General features: G+C 40.7%; 2 protein-coding genes across 5 annotated transcripts in view; one reads left to right on the top strand and one right to left on the bottom strand.

Moving 5' to 3' along the window:
• atg7 (ATG7 autophagy related 7 homolog (S. cerevisiae)) overlaps window positions 1-17,416 on the top strand; it is a 69,584-nt gene extending 52,168 nt beyond the window's left edge. For both annotated transcript variants that reach the window (XM_039796862.1, XM_039796863.1), the window contains exon 19: window positions 16,277-17,416. In XM_039796862.1, coding sequence (XP_039652796.1) covers window positions 16,277-16,309 — 33 coding nt within the window. In that variant the 3' untranslated portion in view covers window positions 16,310-17,416. The remainder of the gene's footprint in view (window positions 1-16,276) is intronic.
• Window positions 17,417-17,735: 319 nt separating this feature from the next.
• The window catches only part of vgll4b (vestigial-like family member 4b), a 48,607-nt gene continuing 41,447 nt past the window's right edge, over window positions 17,736-24,895 (bottom strand). For all 3 annotated transcript variants that reach the window (XM_039796865.1, XM_039796864.1, XM_039796866.1), the window contains 3 exons: window positions 24,438-24,705; window positions 23,498-23,615; window positions 17,736-22,718 (listed from right to left, as the gene is read on the bottom strand). In XM_039796865.1, coding sequence (XP_039652799.1) covers window positions 22,462-22,718; window positions 23,498-23,615; window positions 24,438-24,705 — 643 coding nt within the window. In that variant the 3' untranslated portion in view covers window positions 17,736-22,461. The remainder of the gene's footprint in view (window positions 22,719-23,497; window positions 23,616-24,437; window positions 24,706-24,895) is intronic.

Below are 24,895 nucleotides of genomic sequence, written 5' to 3'. Positions count from 1 at the left end.
ACAAAGGAGTTCTTGAGTCTGTTGGTCCCTATTGTTCACACACAATAGGGATTGTTTTGCTACAGAGCTACTGAGGCTTATCATCTAAAGTATGCAGCTCAATATGGAAAAGCAGTCTTTAATTGACATTATGATATAAAAGATCAAAAGATCAACATTTGATATAAAAGATCAACATTTTATGTACTGTACCTGTATGTCTCCACCTTTTATTTTAAGGCTTTCTATAACCGCATTTTTGCCAGTGTTTTTTTTCCCATTTTGTTGGTGTCTTCAAATGTTTACCTTGTTTACAAAAAAGCCCTTTTGAACGACTCGACCCATGTCGGAGACCATCTACAATTTTTTATTTTACTTCAAATTCCTTCCGCCAAGGAGGTTATGTTTTCATTTTAGTTCGTTCATTTGTTTTGTTTATCTTTAGTTTTTGTCAGCAGGATTACAGAAAAACTACTGGCCTGATTTTCATGAAACGTAATGGGTGGGTGTAGCATGCACCAAAGAAGAAGCCATAACATTTTGGAGCAGATCTGAATTACGGGGCAGATACACTTTCGTTAACTTGCGAGATAAGGCATGGTCTTGGTGAAAGTCTGCGTGCCCTTCTAGTTATGTTTGTTGTCTACCATTTACTTGTTGTTGGCATGACATTGAAATTCTGAAAAAAAGCATCATTCACTATTTGTGTGAATTGCCTAGCAACATATTTCTCACAACATAGATTACAACATTGTGTTAAAACAAAATGCAAGAACTCATTGATGAGAGCATGTTGTTTCAGGTAAAAGTTTCAAATGTGATCCAGGGAGCCCAGATTGAGAAATAGTTTTACAACTCTGGGAAGTTATCATGCTGACAATCTTTTTCTTTTTCATCCCCAGGTAAATGATGAAAGGTAGAATTTACACTTGCAAAGATAGAGAGCATTTAAAGGATGTTTACCTGACTGACTTTATCGTGGAGCTCAAGTGTGGCACCTGTATCCCTCTGTATACTGCTGGGGTAGTTGATAAATCATTTCATTGAAATCTCAGGAAGTCAACGTTATCAGAATGTGAAACACACAATGTGTCCTGTTAATGTGCTATTGTGGCATGCACTTTGCAAGGTAACATTCACTTGATGTACTTTATTTAAGACTGTGTGTGTCAGCTGAACACATATAATAAGTGAAGGCCCACTCAGCAGCCTAAATATGAAGTCTAAATATAAAGTAACATAATGGCATCCCACTCTTAACTAGTTTTGGCTGCCTAAGACAAATTATTACAGCTATTTCATCTTAAAATTACTTTTATAGTAATAATTATAATAATGGTTAAATAAGCACAAGCGTGTATGTGCATACACATTTAAAGTTGGTCAAAGTATTTTTAGTTTATCAGTGTTTTTTGCCCCCAACAGTGCCTTCCAGGCAGCGCTGCCTGGAAGGCACCGTTGGGAGGCACTAGTTATGGTTAGGTTTGGGTTAAGGTTAGGGTTAGGTGCCTTGAAGGCAGCGGTCGCAGCGCTGCCTGGAAGGAGCAGTTGGGGGCAAAAAACACCATTGAGCATATTTTTATGAGTCCTAGAATGAGAGCAGGACTGTTTATTCCTGATTCTCATCTGCCTGGCTGGTCACAGGTAATCTGCCCTGGAGCTCTGGCCTGAAAAAGAAACACACACACACACACACACTCACACTCATGCACATACACTCACACTCATGCACACATCTATGTACATCTGGCCACAATGCCAGTTCTTATCTTTTCCCCCTGATGCTGTTCCGTCCAGCACATAGAATACGGTGATAGCATCAAGCCTCTGGTTCAGATAATCACACACACACCCACACACACACACACACACACACACACACACACACACACACACACACACACACACACACACACACACACACACAAACAGATATGGCACGGGTACATGTGTGTGTTTGTGGCCTCTTTTTCACTTTTTCTAATGAACACACATGTCTGTGACTGGCATCATTCCCCCTGACCTAATTTTCACGTGAAAACAAAATTGCTGTAATGACGCACTTCAGTTAAGCTAAAAAATAAATAAAAACAACTATTATTATTATTATTATTATTATTATTATTATTATTGACTATTCAGGAACATCTGTGTGTAGCCTGTTGAGCCTCATGGTTCCCAGTATTGCCAGTGTGAAGTCCAAGAGCTGATGGCTGAATGCTTTTTGTGTTGTGTTGAAAATAGTTTTGGTTTGTTCAATCAACTACTGAACAGGGATTTCATTTTCCAAAATGAGCTGTCACAGTTACCATTTCTGAAGTGTTAAATGTGTGTTTCAGGGCTGTTGCTTCGTAAAGATTGATTCATTTGAATGTTATTTGCTGTCAATCCCTTTTGAGAAATTAGATTTTTGAAACAACCGAGAAACAAAGTGAAAAACGCTGTTTTGATTTCATAATTTTTATTCTCTTGAAGGTTGTTTGTTACGTGTGTGCGTGTGTGTGTGTGTGTGCGTGTGCTTGTGCGTGTGTTTGTGCCCTTGGGGCCCTACTGGTGTTTGATAGCTCCTCTGACCACACATGAGTTGGCTTTGACTCACAGTTCTAATTAAACTCAGGGCAGGTCTGAACTGGCAACACACACACACACACACACACACACACACACACACACACACACACACACACACACACACACACACACAGCCTCTGAAGTTGATCTGTTATTGCCATTTGGTTAGTTGCACGTTCAAAACGGTTCATTAGGTAGAGTTTATACTGGTTGCAAACACACACTAATGCCTCACCAGACAACTGAGCTCAATGAAGGCTTCAAGCTGTTAAGGACTTATTTTATATTTTACAGCAATTGTGATAAATAATTATAAATGATAAAATTTTATAGTATCCTACTACGTGTAATTTGGAAAATGAATCCAAGCAATGTGTGTGTGTGTGTTGTTAATGTTGTAGTTGTTTAATAAGTATGAGAAACTTTGTATTGTGTTACGAAGCACTTGTATGACTCAGAAAATGTGTTGATAACCTCCCCTAGTATACAGGAAATGTGTCAGAGGGAAATGGGGCCCAGGAGGAGATACAGTGGGAGAAAGGAAGAGGGAGATGGGGACAGACGGATTAACTGAGAGAAAGAACAGAGAAGTAGAACAAGAGAAAATCCCAGAGAGAAGAGGAGCTAGGAGTGAGGGGATATGTCAGTTGTTTGCCAAAGACCCTTTTAAGAGCAGTACCTGAAAAGTGAGGGATTCATTCTGAGAAAATCAGTGAACAGTTCAGAGAAAGGCAGATAAGAGTTGTGCCTAGAAAGGACAACAATCCTAAGAGAGCAAAAAAAAAGGCTAAATATTTTATTCAAAAATGAAGTACCCCAAGGGACCCCAGGAGTCCTGTCCTGAAAAAGAGGGCGAGCAGTCAGTCTGTGTCCCATGAGAAACAACAGGATCCAGCTGTTGCTCTGCAGGCCACCACACCCAGCCGAGAGAGACTCCATTTGTTGTTGTAGCTGGCCTTGTGACTCGGCTGAAAGGGGAGGTGGTGGTGGTGGTGGTGGTAGCCGAGTCTGAGTAAAGTTCCCTAAAAGTGGGGAAGAGGAGTGATCGTCCGCCCTTTATTAGGAAATGGGAAGAGCGAGGAAAAGAGAAAAGGATGCTGCATCACTTCCTGGTTTGGTGTTTTAGTTTAATGAGGTTTGGTTCCAAGGTTTGCTATCTAGGTTGAGTGTTACGAGTGCCGGTGCTTTGTTTGATTACCCTGAGACTCAGGAGTTTATGAAAACACAGCCGGGGGATGTGACCTCAGCTGGGACCTACAAACTAACTCTGTTCCCACCAGTGCGCCTCTAAACCATCTCTTTTGTCAAACCACTTTCACTCCCAGCCATGCTCTCCTTTACTTTCCCTCTGTTGTCCCTGTTCGCTACGCCTACCTTCAACCTTTTGCCCGTCTCAGGATTTATCGCCCCACTCTTTTGTCAATCACCCTCTCCCTTATCTCACTCTCTTACCTGCCCGCTGACACCTAATTTTAAATAGTTGGACTTAAATTAAAGAACTAACTTTTTTAATGCACTATTTAGTGTCAGGTCAGCACAATACAGTATGTGGCTGTATCATACCATGAAGCACATTGCTGTCACATCACAAAATAAAAATCTGTGGTCGTACCCTTATAGCTGATGATGAGTCACATTTAATGAAAATTTGGCCCACAGCTGAACCACAGTGGTAGTACTTCATTTTACAGCACAAAATAAATACCTAGTATGTGGTAGGTAATTAGGTTTCAAAAATAATGAACTGCTGACTAATTATTCCGAAACAAACAAAACCAAACCAACAATAATAATAGCTGTTTAAGGACATTACTGAGCCTTTTTTGAGACGTATGTTTGCAACATGTTCTTAAAGATGTACATCTTCAGTAGGAACCAATGGGCTTGAGGCTGAGAGCCAGAGACAGGTTAGGGATGTTGGAATGTATTGAGGGGCTAATGAATGAATTGTTGAGTTTGCCAGCCTTATCCTTTAAAGTTTAAATGGCCTTTTCAGTCCTAATCTTTTCTGTAGTTATATTCCACCTTAAGGGGCCAGTAAACTCCATCAGAACTGCTTGTCAGATTGTCCAATAGTTTTGGAAATCTCCCCTGACACCTGTCCGACGTCAGATTAATGGACATTTTTTATGATTCATAGGAAGTCATGGTACATTTAGTGTTAAATGTGAGTGTATGGGTCAGTTTTGTATCAAACCCAGTGGACCGGACATGTGCTGCTGAGAAGGGAGGTTAGGTTAGGTTAGTAGGTGACCATCCTCTTCCTGTTTCCACCCATCTCCTTTTCCTCTTCCTTTCTCAAGTCTCAGGGGAATAGAACATTTACACACTCGCATACGCACACACACATGGACGTATCCAGCCTGTGGCCTGTCCATAGTGTTTCCCCCTGAGAGCTGTAGGCCTGGAACAAAAGGGACACACAAGAGGACACAGAGGATCGCTGCAGGAAATGGAAGAGCACAACATGATAATTTAAAACACAGGAGGGGAAAAAAGCTACCTAAATCTGTGTGATCTCAGTCCAGACATATTGTAGTACGAGGGAGACATTCAATGTGGAAAAAGTTTAGATTTGGCTCGCTTAGTTTTCCTCAACCCAAGGAATGGCTTGTGTGGTGCGACATGCTGCTGTGTTATGTAGAGGGTTGAGTTATTGAGGCCATGAGTTGTTGAACTCAGATTACAATGTTTTTTGGCAGGAAAAGGAACATCGTATAGTAGTTTGACTGCAGAGAAAATGAGACACTGCCCTTCAGGCGAGGCCACACATTACACTTGTTAAACCAATAATATTGTAGTTATGTTTTGGCTGTCATAACTAATTGGACCAAGATGGACGGAGTCTTATTTCCTAAGAGTATTTCCCAAAATTTCGAACTGTTGCTTAAACGTACATGTGCCCCTTTCTGACTGTCAATACTTTCAAATCTGTGTATGTTGGTGGAAATAGTTGTCATGTGTGGGATGTCTAGACTTAAACACTTTTAAGGTCTGTTCCCAGTTTTTAGATAAACTACCTCCAAATCAGACACACCTACAGCTTCAAATCTAGATCACACAGTCCCAACATGTTGTATCCACTGAAGCATCTGGAACTACTTTATCAAATGAGTGTTTTTACTGCCAAGCAATATTAGCCAAGGCTCTGTGTATTGTGTGGAATTGTATACGCTGCCTGGAGACATTACTTTATTAAACATTAGGCATTAGGAGCTTTAGAGTGCTTCAGTAGTATGTTTTTACTGTTGGGTGGCTTTGGATAGCCTGAAGTGGTAATGAGCAGAAAATTAAGGATTGAAAAAGCAGCATACAAAGAACATGACGGCCCTCCTCACATGGGCTCTGACATGTGTGACTTTTGTATATTTATATTTTACAGATTAGTCATATTAAAGATGAGAAAGTGAAATGAAATAAACCACACGTTTGTTTTAATAGCAGTTGTTTCGGTAGTCATCACAAACACTAGGTGAAAAGTTAAATTGGTGTCTTGGTTGGGATTTTCTTTAAAAACAAACGATCACCAGACGATGTGCCAGACAATCACCTCTGGGTGTTTGGTACGATCTGCTTCTGTGAGAAAATGCATTGAAATTGGCACAAATAAAGTTATATCAGTTTGGTCGTGCTCTATTCTGGACTCCCATCACTAATAAGCAACGTGTATGTTAGGACTGCATAACATCAATTCTCACATGCAGCACATTGCAAAGGGTTGCAATAAAGCTGGTTGAACCACCATTGATGTGCTTTGTTAGAGAAATGTGCATCTTTACATCTTATTTTAATTGTATCCTGTATTATTTTTTTTTCTTACTGTACCATGCCCCTTACTTTACTTTGATACTCGTTTAGCACTGCAGTAAACTACATATTTTAACCTCAATATTAGCATCTGCTTTATTTGTCTGCCTATTCTATTGCCTGATTTGTTTGGGATTAAAGGCATATGTTCATTGTCAAGAAATTAGCTAGACACATTTACAGCTTATTTTTCAAAATACTCAATTTAAGACAACCCTGGCGAACCTCGAAGGCGCAGACTGGGTGCGGCTGATTTCAGTCATCTGAATGCACCACCCAGAAACCAAGTCAAGTGCCTGCACAGGACAAGTCTGAATATGGCAAACTTTCCCCACCAAGCAACCCTCTCTAAATGCGACCCATAGTATCCTGCTGTCAGACTGCAGACGCCAACATGTTTTTACAGATTGCTTTTATACTCTAAATTTATGAATGATATGTGCTTATTTTTGCAAGATAAAGACAGACAAGTGACAAATTAAAGGGAGAGAGTGGAGAAACAACAAATGTTGATGCCTCCATACAGGGGCCACAGGATTTGTTTTAGTATTGTATTCTCTGACTGTCTTCTCACCTTCACTGCTAGGCACTCGTAACTAAGAGACCCAGAGACTCAGGTCACAGCCTCTCTTATTTTCCTTACTGTATAAGCGATTTGACCTTTTACCTTTTCACCCTACTTTAAATTGCCTCTCTGCCGGTGAAACCACCACGCTGCAGATTCCCGCCACATTGTGCAGGAATATCTGAGGGGAATTCAGGAATGTAGTTTGGAAGGCAACGTGCTACAGCAGCAGTTGGAGTTACATTGGGCCGCATGAGGTCATTTTCTCTGCTTAAAGTGGGTATGCATATGCACTCATCAGCGTCTGTGTATTTGCTGTGCATGTGCATGTGTATGTGTGTGTGTCTTATTTAAGTATGTTACTGGAAGAGAAGACAAAATAGAGTTTAACACTAATCCTACTTGATCTTTTTATGGGAACATAGCACAGTGTCTTCCCAGAACAAAATTAAGTCTGAATATTTATTTAACCATTTAGATTTACAGAAACTCCAAATTGTGCAAGAGCCATAATAGATCAGAAATGGAAGGCTGCTGATAATTTAGATAGACTTGTTGCCTACCTGTTGTGCAACCCACCAAGACTCTTCCCTCATTTTAAAATGACCCAGAATGTTACGATTCTCATTTTCTAAAGATGGCTGATTATCTTACCATGTTTACTTAACCGTTATTGTAGCATCCTGATACAGCTATTGGCTTAAGATCAGTGTCAGTTTTAATGCATGAACAGCAGCATTAAAGCCTTTACACGCATGGATGCCTATTGGATACAAACTAACAGTATATCCCCTTCTTGAATTACTACTAGACTACAGCACAGCCTCATGCAAGACATGCACTTTAGATTATTAATAGAATAATGTACATCTTAAAAATAATGAATGATCCATCTCACACATGATGAAATATTTTAAGAGATCAGTAGAGATGGCAGCACTAGAGCACGTGGAGGAGGCCAACATATTTTATAAATTAGTAAATCTGCTTGGCCCAACACAGCTAGCATTTGCACACGTTGGGATTTAAAAAAAAGGACCACTGAGATATGCAGTTTTCTGTAGCCAAATACAGTAACCCTGACAGGCCTCCTACATTACTCCAGACAACATGCTGCACCTCCATCCAGGATGGGTTATATCTCCGGCAGCTCTGCCCTGCTGCCTTGCACATATTCTGAGCAATAAACAGAACACCACAAAGGGAATGTATGTTGCCATCCAGTATAGTCAAACAAGATTAGGAGTCTACAGCCATGCTAGCAACCTATTGAGGCTGTACTTAAGCACAGCTATGTTTTAAGCTAAACGCTAACATTAGCATGTTGATGTTTAGGCAAGGCAAGGCAGCTTTATTTGTATAGCACATTTCAGCAACAGGGCAATTGAAAGTGCTTTACATAAAACATTAAAGAGCAGTTAGAAAACGATTAAAAAAACAAATTAAAACATTAAAAGACAAGAATAAAATTGACAGTGCAGTATAAGAAATTAAAGAACTGAGATATAAAATAAGGAAATAAAAGTTACAGTGCAGTATAAGAAATTAAACATGAAGAGCAGTTATCAAGTGTCATACAGTGTCATCAATGCAACTTCAGTATAACAAATGAACAGTTATTTAAAGAAAGGCAACATCAAAAAGAGAGGTCTTTAGCTTTGATTTAAAAGAACTGAGAGTTGCGGCGGACCTGCAGTTTTCTGGGATTTTGTTCCAGATATGTGGAGCTTAAAAACTGAATGCTGCTTCCCCCTGTTTAGTTCTGACTCTGGGGACAACAAGTAGACCTGTCCCAGACGACCTGAGAGGTCTGGGTGGGTCGTAGTGAAGCAGCAGATCAGAAATGTATTTTGTCTCTAAACCGTTTAGTGATTTATAAACCAACGAAAGTATTTTGAAATCAATTCTTTGAGGCACAGGAAGCCAGTGTAAAGACTTGAGTACTGGAGTGATGTGATCCACTTTCTTGGTCTTAGTGGGGACTCAAGCAGTAGTGTTCTGAATCAGCTGCAGCTGTCTGATTTTAGCAGGTATAATGTTTACTATCTTAGTTTAGCTTAAAGTTAGCATGCTCACATTTGCTAACTAGCACCAAACACAAAAATACAGCTGAAGTTGAATGTTATTAGTTTGCAGGTATTTGGTCACAAACCGAAATTATTAAAATTGCTCCCTATAGAAAGCCTAAGAGAAGACACAATAAAGGGAAACTGTAGAAAGATTGTCTGTCACATGAAAATGACAAAGGTGACAAGATTCTCAATAAATCCAACTTCAAGTGAAGGGACCCCTGTAATCCCCAGCTCGCATTCAGTAGGTAAAACTCAATCCCTCCCTTTTTTGTCTACTTTATTTTCACACACCACTACATGGTTTGAATCCAACCCAACGTTAGGATTAAATAAACCATAATAATGGGAGTGTTTCTTTCTTCTTTATAAAGGCTCAGCTTCCAGCTAAACCAGATAAAGCTTGTTCCCTCAGACTCCCCTCAGGTGATGCTAGACCTTATCACGTCTTTTCTACTTCAAAGTGCTGCCGTTCACAGCTGAATACTTGCCATACTGAATCCTCAGAAAGGCTACACCCGAATTACACTATAAATTTACATCAACCACCCTGAACCCACAGTTAAACTGTGAGTGTGAGATTCATGTGTATGTGTATTTATCCAAAGTTGTATGGTCAGTGATTTAAAGGGACATGAGATCTGGAGTGTTAAATGGTTTGGCAACCACCAAACTGCTCTGAGCAGAAACATTTAAAAACTAGTGTATCTTCTTCTTGTGTTCACTTCTGAACAAGTTCATCTTGAATTGTAGCTGTGTGGGTCGTCCTCCCGCCTTGTGGGTGTAAAACCTGCCCTCAGGGGGCCTTATGACAGGGGATAAAAGGGGAAGTACCCCCTTCCCCCCTCATTTACATAAATCCTCAAACGCATGCCCCTAGCCAACAGATGTTAGATCATTTGTTGAGGAAACAAGAATTTCCATAGCTGACACCCCTTATGAAGTTTGAAGTAATTGCCCAGTGCCGGTGGTCCTACATGCTGATAGATTCATCAGCTTTAATTTGTAGATCGGAAAGAATGAGTTAACACAGTTTGGGATCAGACAGTAAAGCTGTGACGTGAAACTAACTAATCCTTGTGACACCCGATTACAATTGGCATTTTTTAATCATGATTTGCATGCATTATTTCTAGAGTCTTGAACACAAGTATTAATACTGAATATGAACAACTATCTGCCAAAACTCCAATTTAGGATATGAACAATCAATCTTTTCTGGACTTGTGACTGTTTGAGCCTTTACCTCTGTGTGAGTTTTAAATCACCGTAGTGCTGAATAAAGCCATTTTCAGACATGCAGCTCATAAAGTACCATAATTGTGATGGAAGATTTTAATTTGGAAATCGCATTGTCAGACCTATGTAAGATTTTCAACACGACACAAGTCTGAAGTGAATGCTATCACATAACTGTAAAGGCCCCAGTAGCTCGAGGTTAAATACAAAGAAAGAGAGATTAAATGTGCATCTTGTTTTCTTTATTAAAAGCAGTAAATAAATGTATTTAAAAAACAAAAACAAGAATAATCTGAATTTGAAGTTTGTTGATTAGATTGTTTTCTTGTAAGCTAGATACAGATAAAAAATTATACACCCACCATAATAATCAGACCAACACTCCCTCCCAACAATACATTCTCCATTTTCATTCATGATAACTGTGAGTTTCCCTTGGGGTACAATGGTCGTTAATTAAGACTTCAAAGTTCAGAAATGTATCAGTGATGCAGCCTGTGAGAACTGAAAACACTCTTCTTCATAGTATTGTTCTTTTCAACTCACCGCTAAGCAGCGCGTGCCAAATTTTACCCAAGCATTGTGGCTCTTTCCATAAATGTCTGAAAAAAACAAACATTTATAAACAACAAAAGATGGAGCCAGTATGGTTAGGGGTGTTGAAATTAATCGATGCGTCGCGATGCGGACCAAGACGATTCTCCATCGATGCAGGGACAGACCATAATCGACTGTTGCCTACTGATGTTACTTGTTGATTTTCCGGTCGCTGCTTGTTTTGGTTTTGCCTTTTTGTTGTCTGCTGTGTTCGGACTCCGCTACATTCAGGAAGTGCCTTTTCGAAATCGAATCGATTTGAATCGTTGACAGGATAATCGTAATCGAATCCTGAGACCAGTGAAGACTCACACCCCTATGGTCTGAAAATATGTTTCAGTTGCCCCATCTCTCCAGTGAGCAGAGGGGTGACAGAGATCAATCACAGTCCTCCACATAGTCTCTTAAGCTTTGTAAAAACTGGCATCAACTAACCAAAATCACGAGAATGGAACAGAAATGTAGTTAGACTGGATTCTTCCTTTTCTTCCTCAACCAGCAGCACACGGTCACAGTTGTATCCAGCAGCCATAAACCACGTCACTCTGTGTGGTCCACTAATTGCACATCAGATGGAGCCAGTCTCCATGATGAAAGCTTGACTTTGCTCTTTGTGCTTTGGTGTCAGTTCTAATATGTAAAACAGATGTGTGTTTAATATCAAAGCCCATCAGTGGTTGTGTAGCGCTGTCTAATTGAATGGCTTTAGAGGTTTGATTCCCGCTGTGGCCACCCAAACCCACACTTAGGATGTATTCCTGTAAGTAGGCTCCGTATTTTGAATCTCAATTCAGAGCCATCTGCCTGAAAGTGGTCATGTCATTGAAATCACCGGAAAAGTTGTTTGTTGATAAGCTGTTATGCCAGACAGCAAATAAATGTTGTTGCTCTGGCGTTACTTTTACAGAAGCAGTGCTTTGACCCAGGCCTGCCGAATGATAAATATGACTAAAGACTCTCATGCTGAGGCTTGTGTTGTATTTGTGGGGGGGAACAATAATCAGCAGCAGCAGAGAGTTGGCGGACTGCACCGGCCTCAGCTTCCAGCTAAAACCTCCTCTATCTGATCAGATCCCAGCCTTGTTTCAACAACTAGCCTAGATTATAGTTGTCATATCAGCCGGAGCCCAACTGATTACAAACACATTCACACAATGATTACATGCAGCTTACTCTAGGACTTTATAAAACATCCAGCAATCCTCTTTTTAACCTGCAGTGATTCAAGGTCCTGAAGCGATAAGACTGCTTCAAAGTTAAATCCCTTTGAGATGCTGTCATTGTGTGTGTGTGTGTGTGTGTGTGTGTGTGTGTGTGTGTGTGTGTGTGTGTGTGTGTGTGTGTGTGTGTGTGTGTGTGTGTGTGTGTGTGTGTGTGTGTGTGTGTGTGTGTGTGTGTGTGAGAAACTAACAGTTTAATTATTTTGTTTTGCTTATTTTGTCAATAATGTTTACTTTTTAATATAGTGAAACATGCCTAGGTTATTTTCCTAGAGCCCAAAGTGACAGTCCTCTATACTTCACCAGAATATTTTAGGGTTTTGTCGAGCCAATACATGGAACATTAACTCTCTTGAATTATCACAGTATGTACAGTACATAACAAAATGGGACCAAGAATAGAATAAAACAAATAATAACAAAAGAAGTTACTGATTGCAATAAGCTCCCGAGAAGTAATATATTATGATCTGGGATTTCCAGAAATCTGCTTATGCATTGCAGCAACAAAGCTAAATGGTTGAGAAACATCCCAAGTACTCAGTCGTGCTTGAAAGAGTGTAGTAAAGTTTTTGGCTTCAGTTTGCTGGAGCTATTCATGTTACATAAGGTCACCTCTTTTCCCTCCCCCTCTCTCTTTCATTTTGCACAAAGGATTTCTCAAAACACAGACATACATACACACACACACACACACACACACACACACACACACACACACACACACACACACACACACCATCAGTGCAGCATGGCAGCCGTCCAGAGAGGGGCTCCAGTGTCACTCTGTTTCAAAGAGCTCTTTGCTTGCTGTCCTTTTGATGCTCGCTCCCCAGCAGCAGTAGAGCAGAAATGACGAATGTCCAGCTTTGATATGAATTTGTCCCTCATTCTTCACACTGCCCTGCAACTCTCCAACTACTCTCTGAAAAAGGCCTGCTGAAGTTACAATAATGAAAACAATAACCCAAAACAACAGTTTCAGCCTGTACTCAGTAGACTGTTCAGGTTAGCATGCTGCAGAACAGGTTAGACAACTTTTTGCAGAGTTCGCTCCTAGACAGTCCTGGCACAAATGACTTGGCCACATGGGTGAACGCCGATGGACATACATGTAAGCTTCCGACCATAACAAAGCCAAAACGAAAACGGTTCCAAAAACGCCCCCGTTAAAATGGAATCCAAATAACAAACGGATGAAAAAAATTGTTACAGCATGTTACACCTAAACCACACACCGTCTTTTTGTACTTATTTTAAACAAGCATGATGCAGCTTTAGAAGTTTCAGAAGGCAAATTTTTTCAACTTTGGAAAGGTCCATGCTAGGCAAATAGGCACCTTTTGGTGTATGTTGCTTGTGAATTTACATATTTCCACAGAAAGATTCCACATGGGATGTATTGTAGTCTAATATAAAAACCACATGCAGTGCAGCTGCTGGTTCAGAGTACTTGCACCTTTTTCCCTTCCAATTCAAAGACCGGGTTCAGCCCAGACGCGTCCGTGAGGAGTTAAGTGCTTGTTGCCTTTTTTTGTGAAAGAGGTTTTGTCTTAATGCATCATCCCAGGGCACAATCTCTTGACATTTTCAGAATTTAAAATGGGTTTATCTCTGTTTTAATGAGGCTGAAATATAGTGAGGTTTGTACTGTTTATAGTGAATTGATGTGTTAACATTGATTGTTTCGCATGAACCTGCCAAATCTGGATCCACAGTATAAATAACTGAGAGCTCTTGATGTGTGCGGTTGAAGACGTGCTGTACTTTGAGCAGACTACATTTTAATTTACTGTGGGGCCTCAACACACAGCATGCACTTTAATGATGTGTATCGTTATAGTCTCTTCTCTGAACTCTCGCCCATCTTCACAAACAGAGGCACAAAGTGTTGGCAAAATCATTATTTACTGACAATTTCCTCTGAAGTCTCCAGGAAAAACTCATTTAGTGCTAATTTTAGAAAATGGCCCTGTATGAATGGGCCCATGGAAACCTAAATATTCATTCATTTATTATTGGATAATTTAGACACGTTTTTCCATGTTCAACTGACTGCTGTACACTGACTAGAAAACCTCTTACAGACCCCAAAAATAAAGTGTTAACAAAAGTAGTTTTGGAAACCTATCAGTATATAGTATTCGTATATGTGTGTATCTTAATTTGATTTTCATTCTGATTTATGCATTTGCGTGTGTAATCATCACTTTGGTGTAGAGCTGAAACAAGTAGTGCTATGGACCTGACCAATTAGTTAATTAATCCATTAACTGGAAATGAATCAGCAACTATTTTGATAATTCATTTCAGATTTTATTCTGTCAAAAAGAAAAACCCTTTTTCTCGGTTTCTTTAAGACACAGGTTTTCTCACTGAGTTGCACATTCAAAGGAATGCAGCATGCATGTGTCAAACTGTGTGTGTGTGTGTGTGTGTGTGTGTGTGTGTGTGTGTGTGTGTGTGTGTGTGTGTGTGTGTGTGTGTGTGTGTGTGTGTGTGTGTGTGTGTGTGTGTGTGGTGGCGCTCAGAACCATGTTGCGTGTGTAACATTCCAGACAGTGTTAGAGGTATGTGAATTACGTCTTACAGAGAGAGAATGTGAAGAATCTGCTGCCATGAGAAGGCCACTGTTGTTTACTGACACAGTAGTGAAAAGGAGGTGTGTGTGTGTGTGTGTGTGTGTGTGTGTGTGTGTGTGTGTGTGTGTGTGTGTGTGTGTGTGTGTGTGTGTGTGTGTGTGTGTGTGTGTGTGTGTGTGTGTGTCACACTGCTGTCACTTCCTAGTAAGAAACTACTTAGCACTCATTGTGGGTAATTATTACTATGCGATTAGTGCATGTAGCCAATTTACCATTCACCTGTTCAGAAGGAAGTCTGTCTGTTCACCCTGTTTATCTGCCATCTCCTGTTTTTTAAATTGAATCAAAGATTCATGCCTGTAAGTAGAGGTGTAGTAAATCAGTGCAGCCTCTGTGGTTCGAACACTTTAACCTAAATCAGTGGCTAGCCCCGATCAGAGCCCTTATTGCTTTATATTGGATTGTATTACAATATACTGGGGTTTGTACTGTATCATTGTGGTTACTCAGTGTATGTTTACATGTATCTTCAAGTCTAGTAAATTATGTCAAAACAACTTGAAGTTGTAATTGTAGTCTGACAAAATAATATGAAAGGTTCCCTTGGGATTTTTTCAACTAGCGCTATGGACCTGTATTTTTCCGAGTGGGTGCTTATTTTCTTTGTACTGCATATGGAGATGCACATGACGAAATGCTCATTTCTGCCGCCAGTTTCAAGCTATTACACTGATGGATAGTTCGTGGTGGCAACATGCAAATAAGTAGTGAAGAAGACTGCAAGCTAGCAAATGGATCCAGTGCTCGTTTGCATGCAAAGTATTTTTTTTTTTTAAATCAACTTTGCAGATGTTTTATGAGGATGTTAGAGCTCAAGGACACAATTAATATATCACTTTTGTTTGTTTACATTACACAGGGCACCTTTTAAAGTCCACTTGCCAACTTTTTCTAGAGTTTTCAATTGCATCTCACTGAGCAAACTCAATGGAAAGGCTGCAAAAGCCCCACAAAAAAAACAACTAGTAATTGGACCTTGAGTTAAAGAGGAACTATGCAGTTTTTTTTAAGCCTAATTTACCTTAACTGAACAGCTTCGGCCTCATTGGAATGGTTATATGACTTTTTTCGGGTTGAATGGTGGTCGTCTCGCTCCCCTCTAATGCCTATGAGTGGAAAAACCACCCTTGCAACTTTCGGCCGGTGAGCCACCGGCCTCAGCATCGGGAAGCATCGCGTGATATCAGGTCTCGCAATGTAACGAATTGCTTCACGGCACTGCACACATACACCCATTCAGGAACCGGCTAACAAGGTAGCGATGGAGTTTTTCACACTATTGTCATGGCTGAGCCGGCAAAAACGAAGCAGAAAGCTAGGAAAGCATTGTCAGAGAAACCGAGAAAGAGGAAACGGCAGACTGACCGAGCGAGAAGTCAGACACAAGTAAACATCGGAGCTGCCAACTATCTATTCCGAAGCTGTATGGGGAGCTCTATAGAGAAACCTGCGAGCGAAAAGCGAAAAGAAATGGCCAAAACTGCATAGTGCCCCTTTAAGAGTATTTAGTCGAGCTATGTAGACATCCTTTTGTAGACAAAATAATGACTTTTGTGTTCTTTTTCTATTGTGTGTTTTTCTCATTAGATTTGGGATATGAGCGATGATGAGAGCATCTGAAGGACTGGAGGAACAAACCCTGTGCCTCCGAAGGACGAAACACTCCGATCCTTCCATTTCTGCCTGGTTTAGTCTTTTTTTAAGGAACCTCACATTTACAGTGGACAAGGGCTTTGCAGGGAACAGTAGACACTGACAAAACATAAGTAATCAAAACCAAGCATATTATAAAAACTTCAGAAAAGAAAAAACTTCAGCTGAAAGAAAAGCCTTAAAATAGTCTCCATTTGGATTCAAGATCAACCAGAGGGATGGACCTGCAGAATAAAGCAGTTATAAAGTAAAAAAAATAAAAAATAAACCAGATAATCTGATTTACTGCTAAAATATTCAGTGAATGTCTGTTTTTCACTGTTACCTTTAGAAAGTTGACGTTAAATTTCCGCATTGTGTGTGTATAAAGCTGTTTTATTCAAGGGAGAACGTACCTGTTCCTATAACTTCATGATGTGTAATCAGTCACTTTCATTTAGTGTTTGGAGTCAGTTCAATTCCCTCAGACACACAAATCACCCTGCATTTGTATTAAGGGACTTTGTTTGTCTAGAAAAGTCTAACTGAATGGTCCCAGGTTCAATCCCTCCCACCGTCTCACCATCAGCACATGTAATGGGTTTGCAGAGTCCTTTGGCAAAGTCATTGACTAACTGCATCTGCTCGCTCATTCAGTTAGCTTCAGATACATTGTGAAATTACAAAAACACAGTTGACAACTCCTTTCATCTCCCTGTCCGTTTACTGGAGACTGTGATACATGCAGTACAGTTAATACTGAAACCAGCTTTGTTCCTTTGAAAGTGGGAAACCTGCACCCAGATGTTACTGTGGCTTCTGATATGGAAACGATTTACTGTTACTGTAGAAACCTGGAACCTACAACTGCACAGTTTAATCTAGAAGAGCCTACGGACAAACTACAGGTCTTAATGGTTTGTTTGTGTTGATGCATGCATGCGTTTGTGCAATTATTATTTTTTTTTTCCTTACTCCACCATGTCCTATTTGTCTGAACTCCTAACATGTACAACATTTTCGGTGTAATGATATGCACATTTCAACAAGTGCAATGTGAAGCAGAGATAAAAAAAATAAAAAGTTAAGTCACAATTGTCCTGATTTTATTCTCAAAATTTAGATTAAACTCATAAGTCTGACTATTCTAAGCTATTGTTAATCACTTTTGTCTCTTCTGTAAGTATGGTAACCAAACAACTGGAATAAAATGCTTCTTTATTATTTCTGTTTACATCTGTGAGCTTTGTACTGCTGCGAAAATAGTGGTTGATGTGGAATTCAGAATTTAGCACATCCTTCCATACACTCAATGTAGCGGCATCTTTCCAATACCCATTCTGCCTTTAAGCATCTCTGTCTTAACCATTACACAACCCCCCCACACAGTTACAGAGGCGCACGCAGTCAGACAGTGGTTTAAAAGCACTTTATTGTTCATCAAGGCTACTTTACGTACAAAAAAGGTGGCCTGCCAAAACCTTTTTAGTAGGAGGAGACACAGAGCCACACATTGACTGTTTTCTTGATACAATTTGTTTTTTACAGTTCAGAGTATTACTACCACTAAGTACATGCTACTTCCACTTCAAAAAAGGACCTGGAAAATGTGGTACAGTCAGAGTAAAGAACAAATTCTCTTTGATTTATCTGCACAATTTTCATGTTTACTTAATTACAGATGCAAAATGGCCTCCACAGATGGGACAAGCGACATCAAATACGAGTTTGACGACTTAAAGCTTTGATCTCCGCCTCTGTGACTGGTAACGGAGATGAAGCAGATACACTTTGAGTACAAGAAATGTACGAAAATGCTGTCAGGTTTTCATCAGTTCAGCTTTAGTGTGTTAAACCAATCAGACGTTCTCAAATGAACTGATTGTTTTACTTGTAGCTCAGTTCCCATCTGTAGACCAAAAACAAATCAACAAAAAAAAAAAACGTCAAAAACCTGAATTTATATTCCTTACATACAGTGGTGGAAAACGTAGCTGCCTACTAGCCCATGACTAATGTTAATTTTTATTGTAATTTTTTTTAATAGTTAAATAGAAAGGATTTAGAAATGGTTGGCAGGACTCACTGGGCTAGTGGCAAAATTATTGTTCCATTAATGCAAAACTTGCAACTTGCTCAAGAGGTCTCTTAAAGTACGACCTCTTTTGTTCAGCTGTCTCAGAAGTGACATAATCGAACACAAGTTAAATGACTGCAGAACATCAGGGACCAATGGAAGTAGCGATTTTCACCGACACACCAGTGGCCTTATTGGGGTTTCATACGTTTACTGTGTTCCTGCACTTGAACCTTTACTCTAACAAGACAAACTCTATAAACAAAAAAGATCAACTTTTTTCACAAAAAAGAAAATGCAATGATTACAATGTAAGGACAGGGAAAACAACAATTAAATAGCTACATATCATTAACAAATTAATTGTTCCTCAAAAAAATACCTACGATTTTTTTCTCTGTACATACGTTACGCACAGCGTAATGATAGTCTTATAGTTACCTATTATAAAAAAAGTACTTTTTTTTTTTTTGAAGTGATTTTCCTACAGTGTGTAGGGAGTGTGTGCCGTAGCAGAAAGAGAGCCTCCTACTTACAGGGTGGTAGTGAAATGATAATGAGAAAGAATAATAATAGAAAAACAATCTCCTCTGGACACTGAGCCCTTTTCCCTCGTGTTTTCTAGCATGTTGCTTAGAACATCAACTCTTAATCAGGGTCAGCTGAATCTGAGAGGGCGGGGGGGGGGGATTTTTAAAAGACCGCTGTGTCCGCTGAACGTATCCTGGCTCACAGGTCCTGCTTACAGAAGCTCAGCTCCTGAAGCTCTGCTTCCCCCCCCCCACCAAAAATAAAAATAACCTGCCTGCTAAAAATCACCATCCAAATCACTCTGAACCTGTCACAGAAAGCACATTTAGACTGAGTACTTATTCGTTTGGGAAATTCAATTACTGGCAGTTGCGTTCGGATTGAAAATGTGCATGGAAAACGTGTATCTGAAGATTCTAGAACTTTCACTATCAGATCTGTTGAGTCGAGGATGGAATGTGTGGACATCTAGAACACAGAGAAAGCGTGTTCCATTTAGAGAACTCTGGTTTAGGTCGTTATTATCAAGTATAATGAGTGCATCCATCACAAACACATATATGCCTTGTCGTCTTTCAACCTCTGCTCAGAGACATGAAATCATTCTGTACTATTGCTACAGAATGACTCACATCTGTGTCTACTGCTAGCCCCGGTTCTCTTTATTCTATGCTCCCAATGTCCTCAAAAATATTATGTCATAAATGCATGTTTGTTCCTTTATCAAACAGTGTTAAATTTATGGCCAATTTGCTTGATGCAACAACAAACATTTTTGCAAAAGTGGACACCTTGTAATTCTGGTAAAGACACAAGCAACCCTGTTGGCATGAAACTCTGGGACAGTTGGCCCTGGCTCGTTATCAGCTCTGTCCGTTGATTTGGAGATACTGGGTGTATAGGAGGCCTTTACAAAGTTCCTTACAGGAGGAATGTTTGCCACCATGGCGCAGGCTCTTTAAACAAGAGTAACAAGTACAATTCATTTTCTCAGACTGCAGCAGTCTAGCTTAACTGCAGCAACAATACAATGTTGTTCAGAAAAGAAAGCATTGAAGTACAAGGAAAAAAAAAAAAAAAAAGTCTGGACACCAAGTCAGGACACAAAAAGTCAACTGATGAAGGCTGAAGGAGCTGTGACATCACACCAGAAATTCAGATATAGACCCTTATTATCAGCAAATGTTATGTTTTGATTTCTACCTCAGCTTTTTTTTTTTTTTTCCTCAGCAGTTTTTCACAGCTTTTAAAACATAAACAAAATGTTTAGGAGCCGGCATCACTAGCTCTTACCGTAAACAACACCTTGTCTCCCAAAAGCATCGTAGTGTTTTTAGCCTGTGCTGTACAAAGTACTTTTTGAAATGCAGCAATATTGTGTGTACCAAGGTGGTGATTTTAAGAGGACCGCCAAACCGAATCATAGGAACAAAGCCCATATTACGGTATCTCACTGCAGATGCTTTTCAGGAAAACAAGGCCCTGCTGACTAATGTGTGTTAATTTGGTGTCTTCCCTCGGCCATGCTGAAGGTTGTAGCATCACGTACCACCGATGGATCAACATCTTAAGAAATCCTTTACGGGCTGCGTATCCTGAAGCCAACTCAACACTAGAACGATCACTGCTCTGCCGCGGGAACGAGCGAACCAATCACCGCGCTGAGGTGGTTTCGAGAAACGCAGCTCTCATGGTTAAACAGAGCCTGTCCGGAGGCTGTCCCACTATAGGTGTCTGTTACCATACTGATATTATTGGAAAACTAAAATACAAAATGGTAATAACAATAACAATAAAAATAATATGGAGTACGACTGACCCAGCAGTGAGTGTATAGTGTCTATGTCTGTTACTGACAACGAAACAAGTAACAACTAACGTCCAAATGAAAAGGCTAATAGTAGTTAAGATTGAAATGCTTGAAAACATTAATAGATACCAGCTATTAAAAAACAAAAAACATGCATCTGTAAAAGCATTAGTTTACCCTTCAAACCTTGTAGAAATCTACCAAACCACAGTGTGTAGAAGAGGGAGGGGTAGGCAGGGTGTAAGCCAAATATAATTACAACACCCGTGTTCAAAGAGACACAAAAACAAAGGCGTGTTTGAAGAGATCTGAATAATCTTCTCTCCCCCGGTCGAGAAACCAGACCTTCTTTTTTTCTTTTTCTTTTTTCGACCACAAAGTGACATGCAGCGTTGTTTTCAGCCCTGATCTCCTCTCATAATGGCTGGGATGTCAATCAACACCACAGTTGGCTAATTTGATAACCTGACTGCGCTTGTAAAATGAAATGCAACAATTTGGCACTATTCAAGCATGTTAAGTAGTTTAGGCCTGACAGTGGTTGTCAGAGGGCAATGCAAGCAACCTTTTTTTTTTTTTACGTCCGCCTTCTCTAACCATGCAAGCAGGTTTGTTTGTAGTTTACAGCTGCACTAATCAACATGCAGTGATCTGACAAAAATCACTTTCTATTCGAACACATAGTATCCACATCCTTAATACTTTGCCTATCTCTATTTTATACCACCCAGCCCCACTGGTATGCATTTTCCATTTTTCCAAAAAAGAACTCATAATAATGTGGATTGTACTTTTCTGTCAGAGCCAGGATGAAATTATGCCCAGGTCTATTTTAAATAACCGTTAATGGGATCAAATAGAGGTTCCAACAAAAGCTGGATTTTACCAGACTGCGCCAAAACAGCATTATCAGTCCCAGTGTGCGCAGTGCCAGATTACAATAGTGACATGCCACCCTTTACCCTCTACGGCAGTAGTGCAAATTAGACCGAGTCGATCACCTAAGTATACGCATACAGTAACAACGCCACCAGAACACATGCACACTAGCGAGAGGGAGAGAAGGAAGGTGAGAGAATTCAAAAATATAAAAACAAAAAGGGAGATTACAAGATGGCTTTTTGTTGTTGTGTTTTCGAGGTGGCCGGTGATAAACATCAGTGTCTGAGGTTTCTTTGGTAGCACAGTCAGGTGGTTTGTGATCATTTTCTCCGAAGTGTTTTTCACTTATCTTTTCTTTCAAATGTCGGGCATCCCATAACGCAAAAGCAGTACACAAAACTACTGTTAAAGAAATAAACAAAAAAAGAAGAAAAACAATAATTAAAACACCACCGTTCCTCTCTCTTTATGTACATATAACTACAGACACTTGCTCAGCTCCAAGCTTGACATGCAGGGATGATGAATGATTGGAAGGAGCGGCTTGATGCTCCAGTCGAGTCCCAAAGTTGAACACTCATCACTGATTATTTTCTGGCAATACCATACGAGAGGACAGACGGGGGAGAAAAAACAACCATTATTGCTTGATTGATCCTCTGAGTGCATACAGAGAGAGAGCAGGCTTGAGGGTTTCAGATGTTTTTAGCAGACCAGCAGGCAGGCATTCCCTCTGGGATGCTGGTGACAGACCAAAGTGACAAGGGCGTGGGTGTTGGAGCCGAGATGATTGGGGGAGCTGGGGAAACGGGGGCGAATCCCTATTGAACCCCTCCTCCTTCAGGAGACCACAGAAGGGGAGTGGTTGTGACTGACCATGTGACTGTCGGGGGAGGAGTTTGGGCTGCTGCCGGACGATGAGGGACTCCCCTTGTTTTTAATCTGCAGCCAGGTCTCGCCCAGTGCCTTGGCAAAGTGGTCGTCTACGGAGCCGGTGATGGACACCGAGTTGGTGGCGGTGGGCTCGGGCTCCTTGTAGTTCTTCCCGAGACTGCGGCGGAAATGCTCCTCAATTACTGGGTCGCACGCTGTATTGGCTAGAACAGAGATAATATGAGAAGACAAGAGAAAGTGGGTTTTTAGTTCCCATAATGAAAACAGAAACAACTCTAAAACTCACTTATATAAAAGTTCAGTGGGCAATTTTTTGCCTAGCATCAGTTCAATCATTGGTAATGGGCATTTTAGGCCAATGGAAAAATTCTAACTCTGGCAACTACTTCACTTTTTCATTGCAGTTTTTTACATTAAATCACTGTTTTAAATTTCACTATTAACCTCAATGAGATCATAGGGATTTCACTGGGATCATAAAAATGGCCACAGTTAAGTTATCAACCCACAGAAAACATAACCGACTCTCATAGACGGACATGTTTGGCTGAGGCCTCAAGTGACATTTACAGTACAGAGATAACAGACAACCGCCTCGGAGACTCTGGGAGGATTTTTTTTTTTTTTAGAGGATTTTTTTTTTTTTAGAGCCTCCCTAGTTATATAAGTCAGTCTGAATGTGGAGAGTAAATGATGGTTGTGTTTTCTCTGGAGGGCGATTTGCACTCACGGAAAGGCTTCCCACCAACTGCACTGTATGGGGAACTCATTTTTCCAAAATTATATCCACTTTTGGGGGTAATTGTGCCAAGTAAATGTTACTTGGTTTAATATCTGCGATATGTTCAGCCGTCACTGCTCCTTCTACCATAAATCTATGTATTGAAAAAAAGCTAACTATTAGTTATATTGATAACTAGGATGCCGTCTGTCGGTCTGTGTGCGTGCGTGCCTTTCGATGCACTTGCATGAGTGCACTCACTGTTGATTCTCCTGTAGTTGTTAGCGAGGCTTGCACAGCCGTTGTGTGAGACTGGACAGTGAGACAGGTTGCAGTTGCGGTTGTTGGCGGGGGCGCATGTGATAACTGAAGGACGATTCTGAAACACAAAAATACAAATTCAACATTTAGGGGATCATCAAAAACAACAAAGAGTTGTGTCGAGAGTGGGTGTAAGAAGAGTGATTAAAAAAAAAGAGAACAGCATTTAAAAAAAGGGGGAATCATTCAATTCAAGAACCAGACAAAGGAAGGTCTGAAGCTTGAGGGAGAGAGAATGATTCAGTGACCACCAACACTTCTTGGCCAACAAGCAAAATAGGAAATGTTTACTCTCCACCATCCAAGGAGACTGGCTAATAAAAGCACATTAGTCACATCATGCGAGGGACCTACCAGAATTGAGGTTTTATACACTGTAGAAAATATGGACGTAGTCTCTGTGACGTCCGAAATGAAGCTCAAAGAGGGCGACTCCCCGGCGGCTCCGGCTGCCGCCATCTTGGCAGTACCTGATGTCGGCTAATCCAACAATGGGCAAAGAGGTGGAGCATGGATGGAGCTGAGGTGGGCTGAATGATGCTTATGCTCGCATCCTGAGACGGCAGCCACCTGTCACTCAAAGCGGAATGCCCTTATTTATGCATAACTCTAAGCCTGACTTGAACGGGTGAGTTCTAAAAACAAATTCACCTCTCAACACTTTTGTCATGAAGCGGGAATTTAGCTGTAGAGACATTTTTCTGAACCAGGCTGTAACCATGTTTAATTCTGCTTAACATGGGGCTCTTTGGGGATTGACTTCCTTTTGGAAGTGGCCACTCGATGAATGCATTGGCTTCATTTTTCAGCACCGGAGGTTGCCACTTGTAATTTGCAAAAGTTTAGTGTCAGAACCAAAGAAACAGGAAGTGCAAGTTACCTGCTGGCGTTCCACGGCGCTGACTGTGTGCGGCACCGTGGCCATAGCTGCTGTGCTACTGCGTGCAGACTCCACCATGCTGTTTTTGGTGAGTGCCAGTGGCTGGTCCATGCCGGCTAAGCTGGCCAGGTGGTGATGGTGGTGGTGGGCGTGGCTGTACAGGTGGTTGCTGTGGACTCCCAGAGTGCTGGGCACCACCACGCGCTCGATGGGGCTCCGGCTCCGGTCCTTGACGATGGGAGCGCTGCGGTAGTCTCCATGAGGTTTCCTGGGGAACAGAGAAGTAGAGACAGAGAAACGCACATTAATTTATGTTTAGTACAATGCTGGCATCTGATCCAAAGTTATCGAAAAACCCAACCCTCTGTGCGAGGGATGAGCTCAAAAGAAAACAAGATGAGGAAAGACTGGTGGCAGATGGTGTGTCGTGGTAGAAAATAGAAAAAAAAAAAAAAAAA

This window comes from Perca fluviatilis, chromosome 4 (assembly GCF_010015445.1).
Source record: "Perca fluviatilis chromosome 4, GENO_Pfluv_1.0, whole genome shotgun sequence".
Classification (NCBI taxonomy): domain Eukaryota; kingdom Metazoa; phylum Chordata; class Actinopteri; order Perciformes; family Percidae; genus Perca; species Perca fluviatilis.
The sequence above is the reverse complement of the archived record's forward strand: the minus strand, read 5'-3'. Positions and strand labels throughout refer to the sequence as shown.